The following is a 17,877-nucleotide window of genomic DNA, read 5'->3' as shown; positions in this document are numbered from 1 at the left end:
CCAAAACATAGTTAAATCCAATCTCTCTCCTCCTACGTACTTAAGACTACCTTTGTCCATGGCGGAAGCATGCAGTCCTTAGTGTGTCATTAATAAAAGTTTTTTTTGTTGTTTTTTCCCTGATGCTTACCAATGAAAAATTGCACAGGTGGTATCATTTCCTCACGTTACATTACAGGTCTACATTGTTAGCCAAACTATTTGGAATTCCTCCCCTCATTCTTTTTTCCCCTACTTTCTTTAGGTGTGACTTCGTTTCCTGTGCTTAATAAACACTTCTGCCCCCTCTCTGTTTCATATATTCCCTTCTTCGCATGAAAACCACCTTTTCATTATTTCCAGCCTAATTCTGCCACCCCACTTTACTTATTTGGACCCATCTTCATTTCAGGTCTCTCTCTTTTCCACAAGCAAGTTCACTGTTGTGCTTCTAAGTATCATCAGAATTCCTTTTTCTGTAGGCTCAGTCCTGTATTCTGCAATATAATTCTGTTCCCATGTTTAGGTCCCAGACCCAAAGCATCATCCCATTCCTCCCAAAAATCAATAAATAAAAACACACCAAGATACTATCACTCCCCAAGCTGACATCAGGTGTTTAACCTTCGCCCAGCATCCTTTAGTCATTAACCCTCAATGCAAAAAAGCCAATGAAAACTGGAAGAAATAGGGATGGTGCACATCTAGCAGAGCAGAGACTGGGCACTACTGTAGGGAGGGCATTTTAATCCAGGAAGAAAAAGATCTTTGTTTTCAAACCCATCACAAGCAGCTGATACTATCAAGGAATTCATCTCTAGCTCATGACAAACTAGAACACATTCCACACACAACTCATTTACTATCTGTACCTGCTAACAGCTCAAGCTTGTTAGCTTTCTGTACAAAGTCTGGCTTCCTCTCCCCCACCACCTTCTTTGGAATGATCTGTTACTCTTTCTGTTGACAAGTTTGTTTTCTTGCAGGTAATAAAGTACTCCCACTGGCTATACAGGCACTGATATCTCAGAACAGAAGAAACTGGAAATGTAGCATGAATCTAATGACCATTCTTTTCCAAAATACCCACACCTTGATCATCTTTGATAAGCCTTGTGTAGGAGTTACATTTTGATCTGCCTATGATCTTGCTATTTTGATTACAGATTAGACTTCTTACCATGTAGCAAATGAGACACGGAGGGAAACAGCACACTTGCATGGTTTTCAGATCCATTCTTACCCGTTTCTTTTCTACCTTTCCACTTGTGATGCTCCATAAATGCTGAGCTACCAGGTCAGACCGGCAGACTTGGAGCAGACCTCTCCACTGTAGGTGGAAATTCCCCATTTGTTTCCCTCTACCCTCAATTTTTCCCAAGCATCACTAATTTTAGGCTTTTATGTAGTATTTAAAGAGAGAAAAAAAAAGAAAACAACCAGAAGTATCATGTGTTTCAGTTCTTTCCTCCAGAAATAGTTAATGGTTCTCCAGTACTGATCAAGCCATTGAGACAACCTGCTACTTACTCCTAACGCAATTTCGTGGCCCTGTGAAAACACTCTCTAGAGAGCCAAAATCCCCAGGGAAGGAAGGTAATCCCAGTTTGTCTCACTAGACAAATGTGAAAGGTTAAGAAATTTACCATAAGAAATATCTAGAACTTGAGAATACTGGTAGGTTAAAGGTTTGGCTTTAATGCATACTTCATAAAAAGATTACACAAAATATTTTCAAAAACTTAAGTATATTTATTGAGCAATAATAAGACAATTGCAAGTTTTCATAAAAATGGTACTACAAGATGCAGTGAGTTGTAGAAAGGTATATGCAAAGTTGCCTACAGTTCTGAACTACTTCAGCGACAAGACAGCACATAAAGAAAACAATTATAAGCAGGAAAGTAACAATGGACTAGGACACAGTACAGCATACAAGCAAAAATTTCTTCGTCAAAAATAGCTTCAGCACATAGACTGTTCTTCCCACTTCTACTCTTTTAGCTCAGTCTTGTTAGCAGGTGGGCAACTCTTTTGTAGAGAAGAGAGATCACCAGAAGTCTAAGTAGACCTGAAATTTAAAAAAAAAAAAAAATGCATTTCAGCAAGCAATTTTCAGAGTAATCATAAGGAGGTAAAACATTCAACATTTTAAAATGCAGAAATATGTTTAAAATGCAGAAATATATAGGCTGTACTAAATTATTAGGTATTGCATTGGTAATCAAAAGCCTGACCTTGCCAAGTTTTCTTTATATCATATGGCACCATCCTGATGCATTTAACAATTCATTGTGCAGAAATGTTAAGTGATTTGACTTAATATGCAAAAAAAAAAATCACTATGAAACAACTAAAACTACTAGCCTTCTGTGTTAAGTAACTTATTTTTAGAGCAAAACAGAGATGAGACACTACTGCAACATTTAAATATATGCATCATTCTTAGTGCCCTAAGGTTGGCACAAGCAACTTATAAATGTCAGAAAAGCATATAAACCTTGTTAATGTTTTCAGAAATTCATTTAAAGATAGAAACAGGTCCAAAAAGATGCCTGTCTAAATGCATTGCAATTACGTTACAATTATTTTCCAAATACACAGATATGTTCTGTCTTTTCTCAGCTCATTACTGACTCAATGAATTTGCCCTTCTGGGATCAATTGTTTGCTAATAAATAATTGTTTACAGTCACAAAATGATATTAAGGAGTATTCTTATTAGTTTTCCTTCTACAGCCTAATAAGATTCAAAACTAGCTGATTCCCAAGAGTCTAACCTTAACCTTGCTGTGTTTAACAGCCCAGGAAATGATGAACCATCTGTTTCAGAAAATAATGGAGGGCCAAGAGGAAATATTGTTTAATTGTAGATTAACCTCCTCATACGGCAGAATGAAGCATCTACAGAATTAGCAACCATAACTAGCAATGAACAAAAATAACTGAAAGCAGCTCTTACTATTACAAGCCCAACAGCAGCAAGTATTCTTGCATCACCTCTTTTTTGCTGAAATCCTCCCAAATGTGTGTAACAAATAGAACCTGATCTTTAACATGACTCTGAAAAATCACCTTTGGATTTATTTTAAATGAGGAAGCCATAGAAATAAATACTGGAACGGTTATGAATTCAATTTTTCCTTGAGTATCAAAGCCATTTTAAAACAAACATCTCCAAGGTAGAGATGGTGTGTTTATTCCTTTGTAACTTTCACCTCACATCTCTACAGCGAGAAAATGGCTGCTCTGAAGCAATATGCAAGTCACTGGAGGAAGGGGGGAAAACGTTCCTGGTTTTAAATTAAAGAACTTTGATCACTTATGCACGGCTACTGATGTAGCTACTTATGATAACAGAGACAACCAGATAAAATGTAAGATGGTTTGGGCACTAAAACAGAACAAAAACAGTAACAAACCACAGGAATTTAAAAATAAAAATACCTATCCTGCACTAGCATAATGAAAAGCAGTGTAATTCTGCACCGCGGTGGCATTTTTTCTACGTAACGCTCATTCCAAAAAAAGCTTAACAGAAACCTTTTACCTCCATCAATCAGTTTGCCCCATTTTGACAGCAACAATGATAGAAAAGTGTGTTATCAGAGGGCTGCAGCCAACTCCAATACACAGGAATCGAGAAAGCTGTTCCTTGATTTTACACAACCTTCCCAGCACAGTAGCTAGATTCACTTCTGACTGAGGCAGCTAGGTGCATACTCAGCGTCTAAAGATTTCATTAATTCTAAGTTCCAAATATCCAAACACTGTAACATTTACTCAAATAAATTATTCTTGAATTCTTCACTTAATTCTTGAAGCAATGAGCTAGCAATAACTCCACAGCTTCATATAATAGCACCTATTCAGAAAGGATAAGAGTTTGACATTCTTCTCCTACTAAACAACTAGGCACAATTTTATCCATCAGACGTCTATCAACCTACGGATATTGAAAGCTTGGGCGAACAAGATAAAATCAAAACCAACCCTACTGTCAAGCTGCACTATCTACTGGCATCAATAATGCTATTCATGAATTTAGGAAAATTAATAAATCTTGGGATGAATGCTCAGAAAGGCTCAAATACAGGTGAAGCATACTCACTTAGGTTTTGTTTCTGCATCTGTCACTTGGCGAATATAGATACCATCTTCAGGATGTTCAATGTCATCCATTTCATACATATATGAAGAAGCTATTGCAAGGGTAGTTCCATCATTGCTGAAGGCAAGTGATGCTATGCTCGTGGGATACCGATGGAACTGACACAGACGCTTTTTATTAAATGGATCCCAAATATTTACAAATCCATCAGAACCGCCTGAAAAATATCATTTACAGTTTTTTAAAATGTTAATTGAGAGAATGGCAGTAGAGACACAGTAAAGAAAAAAAGAGTAATGATACACTAAAGAAAAAAAATAAAACTACACAGACTTACTCTGTCAAAACACAGGATTATACAGTCACATTATTTAGTAGAGAGCACAATGACTACTTCCTGATGTCTGTTAAAGGAATTAACTCCCACTACATCAAACAATTTAAAAATTAAATGCTCAAAGCAAGAATACAATTCAAAGGCTTAAAAAATAAGGCATATGAAGTAAAGGCCTGGTAAATCAGAACTATAGGAATTGAAGCAAGTGTTACAAAAAAAAAAAAAGAATATCTACTCTACCTGTAGCAAACGTGTTGTGGACGTTATGGAAAGAAATAGCATTAACTGGATAAATCTGCTCAATATTGTTCTCCTTCAAACGATGACATTTGAATGCATATTTCTTCTTCTGTATTTCTGGACTTGGATCCAAATATTCCACTGCAACACGACCTTCAATAGAACTCAAAACATAACCCTACCAAAGAAAATTGAGATACGCATATTTGAATTCAGTAAGTAGAAAAAAGACTGCCATACAACTTACCTTATAACCCTCTAAATTCAAATAAATGACACATAAATAGTCTTTAATTGTGTATAACAAGTGGTTCATTTTGTTACCACAGATCCATGGAATCAGCCATAGAATCTGCTTTTGAGAAGTAATGCAGAAAGCTTTCCAAGAGATTTTTATTGTACCCTAAGTTTAAGCTTATGGCGAGGATTTTAATTACCCCTGCAGATCCAAACGCGAGTTGCTATGGGGGAAAAACATTAACAGTTAAAAGCCTTCCAAAAATTTGTTCACCTATCCTCCAGGGCCTAAATATCTTAAATATTATAAATACTCTGACTATTTAGTTTCAGAATTATATTGAATTAAATTCAGAGCATTAAACTAAATGCTCGAAGTTACAATAGCATTTTTGGTGACACTGATTGTAAGGGTGTCCACGCATGCAGTTCCTTACAGCCCCTTAGAGCAACTTGATGTTTTTATTATAACTTCTGACTCAAGCCCATAAGCGATATTTTCAGAAAAAGGATTATAATGCTATCTAGCTACAGCAAGCTTCTTCAGAATCCACAGCACAATATAATCTGGAAGATCAATTTGTTTTACTACAACTGGAACTGAAAATGCAAGGAGTGTTCATGCCAGTTCAAGAACAAGTAACTAGGTCTCCCAGTGTCTGTACCAGAATCATGTACACTGGAAAACTCTCTTCTAAATTAGTTCTTGCTTTTGCCAGAAAAAGCAAGTCTTGCTTTACTTAAAAAAAAAAAAAAAAAAAAAAAAAAAAAAAAAAAAAAGCTAGAAATACCACAGATACACCATGCTAACCTGCATGGAACAGCTCTACGATCAGCTCAATTGTACAATTTGCCCTAGATAACAGAACATGGATACTTAAGTGCATGACACAGTCAGACGTGAGAAAATTCAAAAAAAAAAATTCACATTCATCTAGTTTTAACCCTGCCTCTGTTCACATCCTGTTGAAGAACCTAGGGCTACAATGCATAAAGGCTGCTGAGCAAAGTCTGTCTTCACCTTTTCTACTGCAACTTTGTGTGGATTTGGGGTTTTTTGTTTGGTTGTGTTTGTTTTTTTTTTTAATTTGGAAGACTATGTATCAGCATCGTAATGCATTAAATAAGCAATTTGAAAAAGGAGACAAAAACTGAGAAAAGGTAAAAATAATGTGCTGGTAAGTCAGTGGCAAACATTTCAAAGTTATGCTATACTTCCAAAAAGTTTACCTGGAGCAAGGAGTCTGAACACCATTTTCTTTCCTTCAAACTGGATTATGAAATTTGAAGACCAGCAGTATTTTTAAAATGAGAGAACCAGTAAGCTTAAAAGAGATAAGTCACCATTTTTCCTGAAGAACATGCCACAGAAATATAATTGCTGAGATGGTTCTCATACCTGCTTATTTGGAAACGCTCTGATACAGCGGGTCTGATACTTCAGACTTGATTCTCTTCGCTGCTGAACGTAGCCCATGTTCCGCAAATCCCACACCAGCACTCTCCGACCTGCAGTCCCCACAATTAGTCTGTCTCCAGACACAGAAAGCGTGTACACCTTTTCAGAAGAAAATGACAGTATTTAACATTTATTAGTCTGGATATCCATTGTTCATTATACACAATAAGATGTCAGCAACATGCAATACAGGAAACAAGTAACATGTGCAATGAAGCGTGTGGCTCTAGATTTCCCTTTTGCTTCAATTTATAACACAAATTTGGAACAAACTGTAGTAGTGTGCAGTTAGTTACTTATTAAAAAGCAGATGTAGCACTTCAAAATCTTACACCTTTAATTCTACACCTAGCACATATCTTAAAACCAAACCCAATGCAGCATCATACTCCGTAAGACTAATTTACAAAAGCAACATCAACAAAAAAAGAAGTGAATATGCACCTGTAAAACTCTAAATTTCAAGCACATTCATTACATTACCAACCTGGAGACTCTGATATCTAAACAACCTTCCACTCATGAGATTTCTTCTTTTTGTGGATATTACATTCTAAATGCTACATGTGTACAGAAGAATATATGTACAATTCACAAGGGAAATATATATTATTTGAGTTTTCCTAAAAAATTATTTAAGTATTAAACTTACTGGATAATTCAAGGCAAGAAGATGATATGTACAAAGTAATGTGTGAAAAGGAAGGTGCAGATTTTATCTTTGCTTGATATGCACCTCTTGCATTATCCACTATCCAATCATGATGGTGTAATTTAGTCCTATAAAACCACATTTGTTTTTCCTTTATCTAGAAATTGTTTCTTTTTAGACAGAATACTTCAAACTGTATGTCATGTTAATAAAGAGAAATAAATTGCAAATAATTTATTAAAAAATGGTAGTTTGTGTACTTCAGTAAAGCTAAGTGAAATTGACTGGAGAAATATGCTTGATACCCTTAAAAAAAAGCAATCCACATCTTGGAATTTTTGCTCTACTCCAAAAATTGGCGCAGAGGTTCTAATTTTTATTTTTCAAAGTTCTCATTAAAATATCCAGCATATAAATCACTCAATTCCTAACTCTTACTTGTGATGTTGTTAATCTAAGTTTAAAAAAAAATAGTCAAAAACTCCGTACTACCAAACGACAAATTGTTGATACACAAGCAAGATGGAATCCAGCTACTCCCAGCTGCCCTGCCACTGAGCTGCTCACAAGAGCAGGCTATCAGGGCAAGCTTTTCAAAAGTGATCTAATGCAGCTGAACACATAGGCAACAGATACTGTATATACCTCTGAAGAAGAATGAAAAGCATAAAAGATCTGGTATCCTGCCAGGATTCGATTTACCTCTGGCACGTACTCGTACAATTTAACTCAAGCACATAGTTTCATTTTCTGATTTTCTGATAAAGTCCAATAAAGCTATTTGGTTCTGGTAAGTCCACACCAAAATATTAGAAAAAACAACTTGTTTCTTGGTGTACTATAAACATTTTTGGCAATTAATTTATAAGTTAAAAAAAATATGAAGCTATCAGCTACCTGACAGGTCCACATGTGCAAAAAAAACCCTCCCTTTAGCCAATCTACATTCACTAGGCTTGCATTACTGCTCTAAACAAACTGCAATTATTGAATTTCCCTCTCAAGACTGATGTCTGAAGATAAGAGATGTCTTAAATGCTTGTGTAAGAGTAGCCTAGAATTTCTGATGACCCCAATTGCCAAATCCCATTTAATATATACAACAGACTTTAAGCTAATAGTAGTTAAACACTAACATTTTCAGATCTCCCTTGCTGTTGATGAAAAATTTATCCAAACATGTTATCATAGAAACAAAGTGTTTGTACACACGTACAGAAACAAAGGCAAAGAAGAACATTAAATATCTTAAATCTTCTTTACAAACTGATGTCACACCTGTACAGCGAGTATTCTTTCTACACCACACAATCATCAATCAAATGAAACCATTGTCATGCAGTTGAGTAGGTGTACACATTTATCAAAGGCAGTATTAAAAAAATGACATAATGAACCTCGCTGAGCCAATAAGCAGCTTGATTCACTGTGGCTGTCCGTTATACGGTATTCTGTCGGCAATTCATCACAGTTCTTTACATGCTACATACAACTATAAATCAAAACTAGAAATAATGCAATTACTTTATTCTGAACAAAGGTCTTGCCAGAAGTAGATTCGGCTATGTTGTGACAAAAGTAATAGCTATTTAGATGCAACAGGGATCGTAAGGACAGCTCCTATCACTTGACAGTACATTGTGACAGAGCTCAATAAAATTTTAAAAAGGTATAGGCAGAAAATATTCACATGCAAAATTAACCAGCAAGACAAACTATGTTTCACAAGCTAGGAGAAAGGCAGGAATTTTTTTCTATAATTCTTTCAGTGACACTACTATAAGTAGTGTAAAGATTAGCAAACCGTATTGGCATTAAAAAAAAAAAGTTTAAGAAAATACATTTTACTTCTCTTTGTCTCTCCTCAGCACAGAGGATTTTAATACTGGATGAATGTCTGAATTTACTAGACATTATTGCAATGACAGGTAAATTACAATACAAGCAATCACAATTCAACTTCTGAGTACTAGTCAGAAACTAAAATTTTAATTCAGGAAAAACACACACCTTCCTACTGTACCTCTACATACATTTCAAAGCAACTGGACTTGATTACTGCCAGGACCTTATGTCCAAAAGAGTTAATGCTTAAGGAAATCACTGAGTGCACATTACAACAGTCAAGCCAACCATTAACAAGGTAAGACAAGAATATCAATGGTTGCCTCAATTTCACATGCTGTTTTTGTTAGGATTTCTCTCCTCAAACTTGTTTTAAATTGTAAGATTTTTTTCTATCCAGAGTGCAAAGAATTAAGTTTCGCTCCTATTGATGAAAGCATAAAGCCTTAATCTAAAATTGTAACATATTCTGAATATTAGTATTTAAATGCAACATTTATATGCCAGTTTACATATTTGAAAAGTTACTTCTAAACTTTTCAAATTTACTTCTACATTTAGAAGTAACTTTTCAAATTGAGCTCAGTTTAAGAGCACGCCTTGTATGGTTAACTGTATGACAACCACTCCCTGGATATATTACTGAACGCTTTACCTGGGACGCAGTATCCAATCCATACCTTTTCTGGTTGAGAGAAGGTTCCTGCATTACAAGGTGTTCTGGGATCCCACAGCTTAACTGTCTGATCCCAGCTTCCAGTCACCATGACATTCACTTCTGGGCAATACTCAACACATCGGATGGGTGCATCATGGCCACCAACAAGGTTTTCTGTAAGAAAATACAACTTATAGTAACTTCATTGGCTCCACAAGCAGTCAGCATAAAGACTTTTTAAAATAAATTTTTAAAAATACACATTACTGCAGGACAAAAGTGCTATTTTCTGGCATTCCCATGGATATAGTGAAATGCTAGGAGCTGCTTTAAAGATGGTTCAGTCTTCAGAAGCACAACTTTTGCAAACATCAAAAATGTTAAATTTAAGCTTGTCTCCTGATACTATGAAAGGATATTAAGAATTTTAGGCAGCCACACAAAGATCTTCAGAAGTAGAGTATAGTATCCAGTATCAAATATCACCACTTGTGACACAGACACTAACATAGAAAACAATTTAAACTTGTGTATATACTAATGTTATGGCAAAAACAAAGTGATTTAATATTTTTATTAATTTGTGGTAAATATAAACATCTCTAATAAGTCACCTATGCTAAAAATCAACTTTTTTTTTTTTGTTACTTTACTTTGCACACAAGTTGCCATTTTGTCTAACCTTTAAAAAATCTAGTTTTGTCTTAGCCTTTAAAAAATAACACGCTCAGTTTTAGGACAGCTCAGCTAATTGCCCAGATGTGAGACACAGCGGCCTACAGCACAGCAGGATGCAATAATCAGAAATCCCATTCAAGATGTCCTCTAGCAAGCACCTACCCAACTTTCTGGCAAAGCACCAAACCCTGCCATCCTGCTAGATGGCACTAGGAAGGAAATGCCAGGAACCATCAGCTGGATGAGTATTTAACTGTTTCCTTCCTTTCCATTTTCATCTTAAAATTAGGTAGGAAGAAAAAAAAAAAAAAAAAGAAAAACACATGCAAAATGCCTCAATTAGTATTAATCACTAGGAATGTTTAGTTCCAGCCCTTCTGTTAAAGGTGTTACAGCACAATCTTCAATTACACAGTAAGAAACACTGCCTTGTTCAGTGCCCTTGACAGATTTACCATGGCAATCAGAAAGGGCTGCGTGACTCCTGAGCACAATGACAACTTAAAGCAAGAGGACTATTAATAAATAACTAAACAGCTACTGCTTAAAGCAAGTATCTCTCTTAAAAAAAAGAAACATTTCATTCTTGGAAGTGTGTCAATCTGAAGCTCAGGTCAGTTGTTTCAAAGAGACCATTTACAAAATTCCATCTGCTCACCTTGGTCCGTGTTTAGATCGTGCATTTTCAGTTGCTGATCTAATCCTCCACTCCAGGCATGGGTAGGATCCTATTAAGCAAAAAATTCACCTTATGACATGCACTACGTTTCTCTTGGCCGCTGTACATTTAATCGCCTAGGCACATTCAAAAAAGGACTTGTTTGCAAGATTTTTGTGAAACTATAAACCATGTGAGAACCTGTGTGTTGACCCACGGTGTGATTCTAGCTATGTGACAAAATGTTAAGTGAAAAAAGCACAGTTAAAAAATTAAATTGATCCTTACAACATTCAGTAACACAAAGATGAAGTCACTGGAGGACATATGCCACAATACAAAGCAAGAGAAAACACACATGCTATTTGAAACACTCCATTTCATGTTATTATACATAATAAATAATAAGCGAAAACAATGCCACTGATTAACTAAAGAAACATTCTGAAACATATTTCAAGACCCACACGTTAAAAATACAGAAACAAGTGTTTGGTAAATGGCTCATTTGGAACAATGCTGTGTTTCCAAAACAGCCCAGTATGAGAAGGTTAAAAAAATAAGAGTAATTGGCTGTGGGCATTCAGCGTGAACAATGATTTCTGGGTACATACTACTCTAAGAAACACGCAAACAATTTACCACATCATTAGAAAAACAGCATAAACCAGCTGAACTTACTTTTATCTGCCACTTCTATGAGAAGTAAATTATTTGTAAGCCTGCATCCTTCGCGGGAAACGTGTATTTAGAACAAACATGTTTGTTAAAAGAATAATCAGCAGAAGCAAACTATTCTTTTAGACCTAGATTTCAGGTAGGAAGTATGCCTTTAATTTCATGGACTAACAATTTAACATGTGCACAGTAGATTTATAAAATAAAATAGCATGCACTTACATAAAAGGCGCAGTCAAGGACAGCCCCTGAATGTTGGTATTTGAGCCGCATGGTGTTGGCAGGAACATCATAGAGACGGACAGTGGTGTCCCAGGACGACACGAGCAGAAACTGGGATGTATTTGGACTGAACTTGACTGATGAAATGCCATCATCTGGAGTTTGATTTAGCTTGAACTCGTTTGATCCTGTCATCTGAAGACAGTAAAGCGCAGATATATTTTAGTGGAAACAAGAAAATAAGCCCAGACAGTCAGCTAGCTTACAGACACATCTTAAAGCTACTTTAAAGGAATGCTGGAAAGTTTCTTAGTCTTTACACAAAGTGCAGAACACACAGATTGCTCACAAAGTCACAAAATTGAAGACACTTATCACTGTCTAATACCTCAATGAATTCCTCCCCATACGAAAAACTTTAAAATTTAAATACCAAATATACTATAGAGTAATAATCATAAGCTTTTTGTACTGTTTACCTATAAATCTAGATTATTGCCATATATTCCCACTACACCGTCTAGGCAGTTATATATTTTTTAAAGTATTTATAAATTATTCTGAGACTGAGGAAGTTTTAAAAATAACGTGCAGGCAGGAAAGAATCTGATTTGAAAACTCAAAAAAAAGTGTTCCTGATTCCATGTGACTTTCCTGATCTTCCAAGAACTACAATTGGACAAAACGTCAAATAGTTTCTGGTTTTCTGTAACCTTCCAGTACTTCAGCTTCCTGAAGTGCTACAAAATACTTCCATTGAATAGCTTTAAGATTTTTTTTCCTAAGAATATATTTTTTTTTTTAAAAAAAAAACTAAATAGAGGAAAACCATGCTTCGTGGGATACCAAAATGCAAAGCAAATATGTAAACGTGATGTAATAGGAAAAACAGATCAAAAATTTACTGACAGATCAATGACTCTGAAGGCAATTGTCACAGTACACAGGACTAGTTAGTTATACACACATACAAAAAAAAAAAATACAAGTAGAGCTGAGGCTACAAGCAGCAACTATCAGCTGGTAAGCCAGTGCAAACCTTACAAATGCTCTGGATGAAGAAACTGTTTGTTACATGCACACCAACAAAGCCTCCAAACCTTTTTTAATGCTTTCTAAGGCCTTAACAGCACATTTCCTTTCCTCAAAAAGGGCAGAGAAGTGAATTAGCTCTGACTTTCTGTAACACTATCACTCCTGGCTTTCTGTGTACAAAATGCAGAGGTGAGATTTTGAGAATGAAAATGAAGAGAGACTGAGTAGGTGAAATAAGATGAGGTTCAAATGCAGCACACTGTGATTGTCAGCAACAGCCATCAAGCTGTACAGTAACGTAAGCACTGTACATTCTTACACTACAAAAAATTCCTGAGGGGAAACTTTAGTAAAGACATCCTTCAAAAAAAAAAAAAAAAACACAGGCAGAAACCCACACTACAACTACTCAAATATGAAGTGTGAGTATAAGCACTCTTAAGAACAGGAAATAAAAACTATGTTCCTATTATTTTTTTTCAGCTCTGTTGTGGAAGTACTTGGCTGAAAGACACAGATCTGGAGAACCCGGTGCACATACTGACATTTGAACTCTAGTAAAGGATTCATCAGCATCTTTATTACTCTTTGAGCAATTAAATGTACATCGGTGATAATTTCAGGTGGATGTGCAAAGACACAAAAACTAAAGGAATCAGGGACTGGGAGGACTTTACTGGACACGCTAAAAGCCTCGTCTACTCAACAGAAAATTTAAGAAACGAGTGTTTGAGGTGTCTGCTACAACAGTTACAAACCACACATAAAGCAAACAAAAAGCAGCGATACAGAATACGAAGAGACATGAGAGACCCTGGAGCTATTTTTAATCCAGAAAAAACGGTAAATTAACAATATCAGAACGCAAAGATACCCTACCTGTCACCCACCTTTACAGAAACCACACACAAATCGCACGGGTTTCAGGACCACAGCTTATTCAGGGGCTGATCTCCACGGAACACCGCGCCCCCCCCCTACCCCAACCGAGCCCCAACCCACACCCCGAGCACAGCAGCCGGTTCCTAACACCGGCATTACACACACAGCGCACGGAACCCCCTCCCACAGCCCCCCAGAGCCCCCCAGAGCCCCTCAGGGCCCCCCCCGTGCCCCCGGTACCGTTTTCATAGTGCCGGGCTCCTCTCGCCGCCTCCGCGGCCGCTCCCTCGTGCAGCTGCGAGGCGCTGTGGCTGTGGCTGTGGCGCTGCCGGTGCCCGGGCGCTGCTCGGGACCTGCGGGGAACGAGCGGGGTGAGGGGGGGATGAGGCGGGGGGGGGCGGCCGGGACCGGCCCTGCGCAGGCCGCGGCGGCCGCTCCGCCTCCACAACGCCGCGACCGGACCCGGCGGCCGCCACCAGGGCTCGGGATGAGCCCCGAAGCCCGGAGCCCACCCCCGAGGCCCCCGAACCCACCCCCGGCCCCGGCCCCGGCGCCCCCTCCCCGGCCCCCGCGGCCCGGTCCCGGCCCCGCTGCCTCCCGCCCCTCACCTCACCGCCTGCAACTGCCGCCGCCGCCGCCGCCGCTCTGCGCACGCGCGCCGCCGCCGGCCCCTCCCCATTGGCCGATTCGAAAGGCGGAAGCGCGCGCGGCGCGGCGCCCCGCCGCGGGGCATGCTGGGGAGTGTAGTCCGCGGGGGGGTGGCCCGCCCGGCCCGGCCCGGCCCCATTAGGGGGAGAGATCAGCGGGGGGGGGGGGGGAGGGATCCGAAAGCAGGGCCGCGGCCCCCCGCCCCGAGCCGATATTTGCGATATTTACCATATTTCTTACGATATTTACCATATTTCTTACCATATCTATAATATTTCCTACGATATTTATAATTTTTCTTACGATATTTATAAATTTTCTTACGATTTTTATGCTATTTCTCAATGCATTTACGATATTTTAACGATATTCGCGATATTTGTTGCGATATTTACGGTTTTTCCCGTATTTTCGATATTTTTTGCGATATTTATGAGCTTTACAGGCCAGGATTAGCAGCTTACAATATTGATCTCCATAGCGAAAGAAGCACCCCTCGTCCCTTATCACTTCCACCCTTTGGCCACCCCTTCACCTCCTCTCTTCCCCCGGCCTTTTTTTCATTTATTTCTCTATTTTTTGTTCATTTTCTGTTTTTTTCCCCCTTCCCCCCCCCCAGTCGTGCACGGTGCCCCCCCTCCCCACCACCACCCCCAGCGCTTCGGAAACACGCGGCCGGGAGCTGGCAAATTTACAAACGAGGCTTAAAACGTTTTATTTCCTTTAAAAATATGTACAGATCTGAAATAACGCTTTTTTTTTTTTTAGTTTTTAATAATTAATTTTCTTTTCAAGTGGCAGGACGGCGGAGAGAGGGAGGGGAGGGGGGGCACACACAGGCGCCGTGAGGCTGCATCAGGCCGCTTGCGCCCCGTCGGGGCCCCCCATTTTGCCCCTCTCCGAGCTCCCCCGGGGCAAACGGAGCTGGGGAAGGGGCCGTGGAGCCCCCCCAGCCCCGATCCTTTGTGCCTGGAGCCCCCCTGCCAGGAGCCCTCCAGCCTGGAGCCCCCGTCCCCGAGCCACCGGCGGGGCGGGAGGCGCTCAGTACTCGATCTTGTTGTAGAGGTTGTAGAGCGGTAAGGCCGAGAGGTTGCTGCCGGGGTAGTAGAGGGGCGCTGGGAAGGCGAGGGAGCGTGGCACCGGCACCCTGAGGAGCGAATTGTCCCTGAACACCAGCGGCATCCCCACCAGAGTCTGAGCCGAGGCGTGCGCCATGTTGGCGGCCTCCAGCTCGGCCGAGAGCTGCCGCTTCCACTTGTTGCGGCGGTTCTGGAACCACGTCTTCACCTGGGTCTCGGTCAGCTGCAGGCTGGAGGCCAGGCAGGCCCGCTCCGAGCTGCTCAGGTAGCGCTTCATGTCGAAGGTGGACTCCAGCTGGTACACCTGGCTGCGGCTGAACACCGTGCGCGTCTTCTTCTTGGCGGCTCCGGCCTGCCGGTCCCCGCCGTCGCGTTGCCGGTCCCCGCAGGAGGGCGAGGAGGGTCCCAGCGGCTTCTCCTTCTCCTCCTTAAAGTCCTGCTGCGAGGGCGAGAGGAAAGGCGGCCGCTCCGCGCTGCCCACCGCCGCTCCGCTCCCCTTGCTGCTGCCTGCAACAGAGCCACAGCGCGGGGGTCGCACGGTGGACGGCACCGGTGGCACCCCCCCCGACGGCACGGGCACCCCGATGGCTAAGGGGTGAGAGGAGCCCTGGGTGATCAGCCGCTGTTCCCGGTCCCAGGGGAAAAAAAATAAATGGTACAATGCCAGGGAAGCTGTAAGAGGCTGTCCTATAGGTGTCCTGTCATTATGGGGTCGGAGGGAGGATGGAGGGAGAGGTGGAGGGGTGAACGGATGAAGGGTGGAAAAAGGGGTGGAAGGATGGACTGAGGGATGAAAGAAGGGATGGAGGGGTGGATGAAGGGATGGAAGAAGGGATGGAAGGGTGGATGAAGGGATGGAGGGGTGGTTGGAGGGATGGAGGGGTGGATGGAGGGATGCAGGGGTGTATGGGGGGGATGGATATGCCCACCCCGCCGAAGGCAGCAGGGTACCAGGCTAGGGCTGCCTCCCTTCCCGCCGCGAGCCGCCAGATCTGGCTTTATAGCCCTGCATTTCACAGGCCGTTTAGCCAGAAATAATGCTGAAAACAAACACCTCTCTTCCCCTTCCCCGAGCGCTGTAAATAAGCCGCATGTGAGCAAACGGAGCGCTGTTAGCAGTCACATCGAGCGCGCCCCTTCGCCGGGGAGAGGAGAAATACCCCAACCGGGGCGGCAACGAGGAGGAGGAGGAGGAGGAGGAGGAAGAAGGCTCCTTCCCCCCTCGGCCAAGGACGCCGCAAATCCGTTTTGCCCCGAAAGCAGCGGGGCTGCGGCCGTGCCCCCCCCCTACACACACACATCGAGGGCCGGGCGGGGAGGCCCCGGCCGCTCCGTCGAGGTTCCCCGGTACTCACTGAGGCAGGTGAAGCCGGCGGGCCGGTGCTTGGGGCACGTTTCGGCGGGGCCGTGAGCTTCGGGGCAGAAGCAGCCGCGGTGTTTCCAGCTCTCGTCGGGCTCCTCTTCGTCCGAGGAGAGGGACGGGTTCCTGGCACGGGGGGGCCAAGCCGCAGCCTTGGTGCCGGCCGCCCGGGGGCCGTCGGTGCCGCCGCTGCCCAGGATGGACTGGATGGTGAAACTGGAGACGGGAGCAGCGGCCGGGCAGCACTTGCTCGGGTCTTCTTTGCTGCTCATCCTGGGTTCATAAGAAAGAAGAGGAGGAAAGCTCTCGCTTTAGAGGAGCTGGAGGGGCCGGGGGAGACGGGAGGAGGGGGGTGAGGGGGAGCCGGGAGCCCGCTCCGGGCTGCCGGGGGGTTTCTTTTGGGGGGGTTTTCGGCGTGCCTTTGCCGGCTCTCCCCGCGCCTGCCCAGGCGGACTGCATGCTCCTTCCCCCGCGTCCCTATTGATCTGCGGGCGGCGGGCGGCGGGGCTTCATTTGCATGGAGGTGGCCTCCGCAGCGCCAATCACGGCGGCGACGGCGGCCGCGGAAAGTTTGGAAAGCCGCGGGGGGCCGGGGGGGGGGGGACCGGGGGAGAGCCGGGAGGGAACGGGGCTGGGGGGACCCCCTCCGGCTGCGGGGGCTCCTCGGAGCCCGCCGGGGCCTCCGCGGCCCCCGACGTGGGGGTAGAGGGGGACGTGGGGATGGGCGGCTTGCGGGTGCCGTCGGGGGTCCGTCCGCGGGGGGGCTTTACCCTGCTGTTCATCGGAGAGAAGGAAAAATAATAATAACGGCGGTGAGGTTACGGGGCGGACCGGGAAGGAGCCGACAAATCCCGTTTTGCGCCGCGGCTGCTGCAAATGTTTGAGGAGAAAGCTCCCGAGCTGGATTCCAGGGGTCTGCGAGCCGAGGGGGGGTGTGGGGGGGAGCAGGGGAAGGGGCCGTCCTCCCGCGATCCCAAATCAACTTTGTCGGGACTCGGGGGCTCTTCCCCCGGGCGGCGATAAAGGGCAGGCCGAGCCCCGACGGCTGCCCGGGGCTGGGGGTGGGCAGCCTCGACGGCCGCCTCCCCCTGACCCCCCCCCCGGGAAATTGGGGAACGG

General features: G+C 42.7%; 2 protein-coding genes across 3 annotated transcripts; both read right to left on the bottom strand.

The window, feature by feature from the left end:
• Positions 1-1,708: 1,708 nt before the first annotated feature.
• On the bottom strand, positions 1,709-14,299 carry BUB3 (BUB3 mitotic checkpoint protein). 2 transcript variants are annotated; one of them, XM_032191709.1, is made up of 9 exons: positions 14,280-14,299; positions 13,912-14,024; positions 11,755-11,949; positions 10,855-10,924; positions 9,541-9,692; positions 6,304-6,462; positions 4,668-4,845; positions 4,091-4,307; positions 1,709-2,050 (listed from the first exon to the last, which is right to left on the bottom strand). In XM_032191709.1, the coding sequence occupies exons 2-9, from the start codon at positions 13,918-13,920 to the stop codon at positions 2,041-2,043; spliced, it is 990 nt and encodes a 329-aa protein (XP_032047600.1). In that variant the 5' UTR covers positions 13,921-14,024; positions 14,280-14,299; the 3' UTR covers positions 1,709-2,040. The 2 variants fall into 2 exon arrangements, with proteins under 2 accessions (XP_032047600.1, XP_032047602.1); XM_032191711.1 differs by lacking the exon at positions 1,709-2,050 and having other exon boundaries at positions 4,087-4,307.
• A 1,061-nt stretch (positions 14,300-15,360) lies between these two features.
• Positions 15,361-17,030, bottom strand: HMX2 (H6 family homeobox 2). The gene is made up of 2 exons (XM_032191772.1): positions 16,754-17,030; positions 15,361-15,905 (listed from the first exon to the last, which is right to left on the bottom strand). Exons 1-2 carry the CDS (start codon positions 17,028-17,030, stop codon positions 15,361-15,363), a joined length of 822 nt encoding a protein of 273 aa, XP_032047663.1.
• Positions 17,031-17,877: the final 847 nt, after the last annotated feature.

The sequence above is a fragment of the Aythya fuligula genome, chromosome 7 (assembly GCF_009819795.1).
Source record: "Aythya fuligula isolate bAytFul2 chromosome 7, bAytFul2.pri, whole genome shotgun sequence".
In the NCBI taxonomy this organism is placed as follows: Eukaryota; Metazoa; Chordata; class Aves; order Anseriformes; family Anatidae; genus Aythya; species Aythya fuligula.
Note: the sequence above shows the minus strand (reverse complement) of the source record. Positions and strands in the feature narration are given on the sequence as shown.

Excerpts from the sequence above, each read along its gene's own strand:
- BUB3 (XM_032191709.1), bottom strand. Across the intron at positions 9,693-10,854 it reads CGATCTAAACACGGACCAAG|AAAACCTTGTTGGTGGCCAT; the intron begins GTGAGCAGATGG and ends ATTTTCTTACAG. Across the intron at positions 4,846-6,303 it reads GAGCGTTTCCAAATAAGCAG|GGTTATGTTTTGAGTTCTAT; the intron begins GTATGAGAACCA and ends TTTCTTTGGTAG.
- HMX2 (XM_032191772.1), bottom strand. The coding sequence starts at position 17,030 with ATGAGCAGCAAAGAAGACCCGAGCAAGTGCTGCCCGGCCGCTGCTCCC. Across the intron at positions 15,906-16,753 it reads CGCCGGCTTCACCTGCCTCA|GCAGCAGCAAGGGGAGCGGA; the intron begins GTGAGTACCGGG and ends GCTCTGTTGCAG.